The sequence below is a fragment of the Aethalodelphis obliquidens genome, unplaced genomic scaffold (genome assembly GCF_003676395.1).
Source record: "Aethalodelphis obliquidens isolate GAN/ISIS:26980383/991018 unplaced genomic scaffold, ASM367639v1 scaffold12, whole genome shotgun sequence".
Lineage (NCBI taxonomy): Eukaryota > Metazoa > Chordata > Mammalia > Artiodactyla > Delphinidae > Aethalodelphis > Aethalodelphis obliquidens.
In genome coordinates, this window is record NW_020837956.1 from 18,423,183 (window position 1) to 18,430,022 (window position 6,840).

Sequence of the window (6,840 nt, forward strand, 5' to 3'; positions counted from 1 at the left end):
CATACAATACATTGGGCCCTTACTGTCTGTCAAGTCCTACACACTTGAGGTAACTGAGCCACACCTGAAGAACCTGCACCACTGTATTACTCAGGAGACCCCAGGCTTGTCTCTCAGCAGGAGCCACCCAAAGCATGTTAGGTCATGTTCTGGTTAATCCAAAGAACCACTATTACAACCTTCTCTCCTCCCCCAAGTATTCCAAGGGGCCCTTGGAATTAAAAGACAGAGAACCTGCTTCATATAAAACAAACAGGGGCTTCCCTGGTGGCGCAGTGGTTAAGAATCCGCCTGCCAATACAGGCGACATGGGTTCGAGCCCTGGTCCGGGAAGATCCCACATGGCGTGGAGCAACTAAGCCCGTGCGCCACAACTACTGAGCCTGCACTCTAGAGCCCGCAAGGCACAATTACTGAGCCCATGTGCCACAACTACTGAAAACCGCGCACCTGGAGCCCGTGCTCTGCAACAAGAGAAGGCACCGCAATGAGAAGCCCGCACACCGCAACAAAGAGTAGCCCCCGCTTACCGCAACTAGAGAAAGCCCACACGCAGAGAAAAAATAAATTTATTTTTTTAAAAAATTGCTTGGTTTCAGATAAATTTAGGCCTTTATGAAAATTCAGTGTCAAAGTTGAGTATGCCATAAAAAAGAATAAAATTCAAAATAAACAGCCACCTTATAAACCACATTTATGTATTACCTTGTTAAAATAAGATTTAATTTGGCCTTTATTATTTGAAGGCACCAAATGTGTCAATTAACTAATATCACTACAGGCTGAAATAGCCCACTTCACCTGATGAAATAAAGTGGCTTTCAGTATATTTAGAAGCTAGGTCAAGTTTTTAACAGAAAGGGACTGCATGACATTACTAGCCCCTTAATGGTTTAGGGCTAACTACAGAGTTAGGAAACCTTTGAACACTATCCAATTCATTTCAATTTGTTCGTATGTATTTTGATGCAGTAGGAAAGAGGGAGAATAAAATTCTTCTGAAATTAAGTTCTGTATTGTCAAGGATGGCTGAGAGGCAAATAGACTTCAAATGTGAACTCCGGCAACCACTGAATTAAAGGTAAAGTAAAAAAATTTTCAATATGCTAAAGGAAAAATTTGAGATAGAAGAGAACCACGACAACGTAAACTCAGTTTTACTTCACTGTCAAAGGAAAATTAATATAACTAATTTGTTTCGGTTTGATCTAATTTATTTTCTCATATAATGCATCAGTTGTAGAATTCAAACTAGAGTTATCATTGCCTGTTCTGCTGTCCACTTTATAAACTAACTGTATAAATAAAGCAAAACCTTTGAATAGAAACATTATCAGCTGAGAGTGAAATACGTGGTACAGAGATTGCTGAAAATATTTACAGTAAATATTTTAAGAGGAATTAAATATAATAGATAGAGGTATATATGTGATACCCAAAGATAAGTCACCAGCATGAAACCCAAGGTCTGAATTCCACTTCCATTACTTACCCCTCACATGGAACTGATTTCTCTTTAAATCTAAGAGTCCAGGATCCTTTTTTTTAATACCTAAGTTTTCCTTGACCTCTTATGCTACCTCCCAACTCCCATCACCCAGTGTTAACAAAATTTCCTTGTATTTACTGGAATTGATCTACCCTTAAATATATTCCCTCTATTCTAAAACAACTTTTGACCTAGATTAGTAAACTTCAAAGGACTCTATTATAATAAAATAGTGCAATAAAACAGTGCTTCTCTAGGAAGGGATAATGGTATGCTTCTTCATCCTCCCTAGGAGATCGTGGATGCTCCTTAGAGATAAAAAATGAAGCAACATGGAGTTCCCTGGTGGCGCAGTGGTTAAGAATCCGCCTGCCAACGCCGGGGACAGGGATTTGAGCCCTGGTCCGGGAAGATCCCACATGCCGCAGAGCAACTAAGCCCGGGCACCACAACTACTGAGCCTGCAAGCCAAAACTACTGAAGCCCACACGCCTAGAGGCTGTGCTCCGCAACAAGAGAAGCCACCGCAATGAGAAGCCTGTGCACCTCAACAAACAGCAGCCCGCACTCGCCACAACTAGAAAAAGCCCACAGGCAGCAACGAAGACCCAACGCAGCCAAAAATAAATAAATAAATATTTTAAATATATATTAAAAAAAGAATGAAGCGATTAAAGACTTCCCTCCCAAAACACAAGGTATTTTTTTCTCTTTTTTTTTGCGGTACGCGGGCCTCTCACTGTTGTGGCCTCTCCCGTTGCGGAGCACAGGCTCCGGACGCGCAGGCTCAGCGGCCATGGCTCACAGGCCCAGCTGCTCCGCGGCATATGGGATCGTCCCAGACTGGGGCACGAACCCGTGTCCCCTGCATCAGCAGGCGGACTCTCAACCACTGCGCCACCAGGGAAGCCCGGTATTCTTTTCTTAAATGTGCCTCCTTTTTTTAAAAAATAAATTTATTTATTTATTTGTTTTTATTTTTGGCTGCATTAGGTCTTCGTTGCTGCGCGTAGGCTTTCTCTAGTTGAGGCAAGTGGGGGCTACTCTTCATTGTGGTGCGCAGGCTTCTCATTGTCGTGGCTTCTCTTGTTGCAGAGCATGGGCTCTAGAGCGCAGGCTCAGTAGTTGTGGCGCATGGGCTTAGTTGCTCCACAGCCTGTGGGATCTTCCCAGGCCAGGGATTGAACCCATGTGCCCAGAATTGGCAGGCAGATTTTTAACCACTGCGCCACCAGGGAAGCCCCACGCCTCCTTTCTTCAACGTTCTTAACCTCCACTCTGTCCTTACACTCCAAAACCCATGAATACCTGCCTCTTTCCTTATATCCTACTTCTCAGTCCAAGGCCTCACAAAGGAAATAAGTTTCAACAAAACCGACATTCTAGAACAGTTTCCGGAGTTGGTAGTGGAGACACTACAAATGAACTGCAGATTGCTTTTTTTTTTTTTTTTAAACTAATGGACAATGAAAATGAGTAGTTAGAGGGAAAAGAAGATCTCAGCATACTGGAGTTGGGACAAAAGGAGGGATTTTCAAAATGCTATAAGACTCCTTCTAACTCCATAAAAAAAATTGGCATTAGCAATTAGCATAGGTTTGGAATGACCTGCTTTAATCTTTTGAACCTCAGTTTGTTCATCTGTAAAATGCTGATACTAACAGTACCTTCACCTCACAGGGTAACTCTGAGGACTAAACAGGTAACACATGTAAAGCTAAGAGCACACAGTGCCTAGCCTATAGAAAGACTAAAAAACGTTAGCTTAAAAGAAATCTGAAGGATGTAGTACCCTTGCTTTCATTCAGAAATAGAAATCTTTAAATTTTATTGTAAAATGGTATTATAAATTAATCCTATTCACTCAATTTCTTAAATATTTATTTATTTATTTATTTTTGGCTGCATTGAGTCTTCTTCATTGCTGCAAGTGCAGCCTTCTCATTGCAGTGGCTTCTTTTGTTGTGGAGCACCAGCCCTAGGCGCGTAGGCTTCAGTAGTTGTGGCTTGCAGGCTCTAGAGCGCAGGCTCAGTAGTTGTGGTGCATGGGCTTAGTTGCTCCACGGCATGTGGGATCTTCCCGGACCAGGGATCAAACCCGTGTCCCCTGCGTTGGCAGGCGGATTCTTAACCACTGCCCCACAAGGGAAGTCCTCACTCAATATTTCAATTTAAAAATTTAGAGGTTACCTTGGAATACTTACTTAGATAAGATCAAATTAACCAGGAGCAAAAGTTTTATACTAAAATAGAACTTTACTGAAAAATACTTAGAAGTCATTACATTCATAAAAATGACTGTTATGAAACTTTTAAAAATAGTGCAAATTCAGCTGTAATCATATGCAGCTGTTCCTTTCAAAACTGAGTCACCATTTGTTCTTTTTTTCTGACACTACAGTACTCTGCTTTCACTAAAAGCCTATAACAAGGCACAGCTTCTTCGATATCAAAACCTTTTGGAAAACCTGGCTCAGAGGAAGCCACTCACTGTTTACAGCGCTAGAAAGGATCTGTGTGGTCACTCTAGGACAACTGTCACTGTCACCAGCACGTCTGGGTGTCTCATAGGGACTTGGGTCATGCAGAAGTGTAGGTGTAGGCTAGTGTCTGAAACAAAGTCACCGGCTAGGGTGCCTGAGAGAAGAGAGGTGTTTAACCGAGAATCGTGGAGGATGAGGGTCTAACCCGAGGAAGCAGTCTCACTGGGCAGATCAATTACGGAGGAGCACCGCCGGCTCCCGCAGGAAAGGGACGCAGGTGTTGCCCTCCCTCGTCGACCCCACCGCTTTCTTCCCGGCGCCGCCGCCCCCTCCCCCCAGGCCCCCAGTTACCTTTCTCGTCCTCATCGATGCGCAAAGCAACGGAGATATACTCGAAGGCCTGCTTGTGGAAGGCTCGGACGCGCTCGGCCTCCCCGCCTGGCACTGGCGCCGGGGGCGAGGCCGAGGCCGGCGCCGGCGCGGCCCCGGAGCTCCTCTTGGCGGCCATGAGGGCGCGGGAGAAGCGCTGGCAGAGCCACACGAAGAGGAGCCCCAGGTGGAAGGCGACCAAACGCAGCAGCGCGAAGCCTACGAACAGCGGGTAGGAGAAGTAGTACAGGTTTCGCTTATGCGGCGATTGGGGCGAAGGGGCCGGCCTTGGGGCGGGGCGGGAGGGGGCCAGGCAGTGGGGCGGAGGCCTGGGAGGCACCGGGCTGCTGGGGCCGCCGGAGCCTTTCTTCTTCCCTCGTCCACCCGGAGAACTCATTCACAGCTCCCACTGCCGCCGCCGCCATAACCCGCCTCCCGCAGACCGACGGCAGCCAAGCGACGGCGGCGGCCACTGGGACGGCAAGGGCCACAGACCCCCACGCGCCCGCCGGTCCCAGGAGCTCGGCACCCCGGCGCGCTGCTCTCCAGCCCCGCCCCTTTCTCCTTGCTCGGCCAGGAGCACAACCCCTTCTCCTCCTCCTGCGGTCGGTAGCTCCTGCCCCTCCCTCTCTGTCCTCTCAGCCGCTCGGTAGCTCAGAACCGCGGCCGGGCGCGCACGCGTACGCGCACGCCCTCCCGAGACTTTCCTCAGGCGCGTGCGCACACGCCGCCGTCTTTGTTGCCCTGAGCTCTTAGTGCGCGTGTGCGGCTCCCGCCACTCCGTCCCTTCCCCATGGAACTACATTTCCCAGTGCGCAGTTCGGCCTACGTCTGCCATGGGGACCGGTCGCTCAGTCGACTTCGCTGACCCTGGGAGCTCTTTAGCAGGGAACTTAGGCTATCAACTCACTGGAGGGACCGCTGCAGCCTGGGGTCGCTCGGCTACTTCTCAGGGCCATCTTACGGTGTCATAGTTTTCTTATATTTCTTTCAGCATTTTCTGCCAGGTCTTCCGCAAAGGCTGGTTGATCTGAGTTCCATCACAGAAGTAATGGGTCCCAATTTAGTAATTATTATGAGAGGACAGCAGTTGTAGAGGCGTACAAAAACTTAAGGTCACCGAAAACGAAACTGTTAGCTCATTGTGATGAAATCATCAGTTCCAGAGATTTAATTAAATTAGTACATGTTGACATGTCTAATCTGAAGAACTAATGTTTGAATAAAGGAATCCTTAGGTTTTGCTCAGTAATACCATACTTCCTGAGCAATTCAGACTGGGCCTTTTTTTTTTTTTTTTTAATTCTACTCGACTTCGCTTCCTGTATTCTCATGAGCTGCAAGCACAGAACCCTGCTTCCCAGATCACAGAGGTGGAAGCACTAGGTTAACCATACTCTCCTAGAAACTGGAATCTTGGATGGAAACACACTGGGGTAGAAGGTAGTAAGAATTGAGTGTTCTAAAGAGCTGCTCTATCAGTTTATTTCATTGAGATCCTCAGAACTACCAGGTTCCTGGACTGGTCACTTACTTGATAACCTATCCCAAAACTGTTCAGTCTATTTCTCTATTTTTCTGCTTCTGTTTTCTCCTTCCCTCCTTCTCTCTTTCTCTCTCCTACTATCTATCTCCCTATCTTTTTTTTCTCTCTTCTCTTTCTCTTTTTACTTGGAATAGCCGTAATTGTTTCTTGTTTCTTGTTGCCCAAAACTAAGGAATACTAATTGAAGTAAAGACTCCATTGTTTACAATGTGAGGTTTACAAGTGCTTCCAAGACTCTCCACATTCTGTCCACAACTTTATCTAGCTTTTCCCCACCACTACTCCCCTACAAGTGTAGGCTATTGCAAAAATGACTTACTCCCTGTTTCCCTCTTACTGTTCCCCACCCCTTTTCCTGCCTCTGGGCCTCGGCCAGTTCCTCATTCTGAAATGCTTTCCCATCTGATTCATTTCAATTCCTAACTACCCTCTTTTGAACCCTGTGGTACTTTTTGTTGTGTGAAATCTATTAGATTTATACATATATCATGTAAACAAGATGTATACAATGGGCCCTCCGTATCCGTTGTTCTGCATCCGAATTCAACCAACAGCAGATGGAAAATATTTGGAAAAAAATTCCAGAAAGTTCCAAAAAGCAAAACTTGAATTTGCCACATGGCCTGCAACTATTTACATAGCATTTACATTGTATTAGGTGTTGTAAGTAATCTAGAGATGATTTCAAGTGTATGGTAGGATGTGAGTAGGTTATATGCAAAAACTATGTCATTTTATGTAACAGGCTTGAGCATCCTGGCTTTTGGTATTGGGCGGGGGGGGGGGGGGTGGTTCCTGGAACCTACCCCGCACCCCCAGGAAACTAAGGAACAACTGTATAACATATATATAATTTAAAGAAAAATAATAAAATAAACAGCATCTATTTTAAGAAAAACTAATGTAACCAGTTCCTTGAAGCACTCTGTGACCCCCTCCCTAATCTCAAATTC

At 45.9% G+C, this 6,840-nt stretch overlaps 1 protein-coding gene across 6 annotated transcripts in view; it reads right to left on the bottom strand.

The window, feature by feature from the left end:
- SPAST (spastin) overlaps positions 1–5,017 on the bottom strand; it is a 62,482-nt gene extending 57,465 nt beyond the window's left edge. For 3 of the 6 annotated variants that reach the window (XR_003434102.1, XR_003434101.1, XM_027113445.1), the window contains exon 1: positions 4,324–4,956. Coding sequence is in view for 4 of the 6 variants with exons in the window: in XM_027113445.1 (XP_026969246.1) it covers positions 4,324–4,738 (415 nt within the window). In the remaining 2 variants the exon portion in view is untranslated. Of the gene's footprint in view, positions 1–4,323 lie in introns of all 6 variants that reach the window. The other 3 variants (XM_027113442.1, XM_027113444.1, XM_027113443.1) reach the window with 3 other exon arrangements.
- Positions 5,018–6,840: the final 1,823 nt, after the last annotated feature.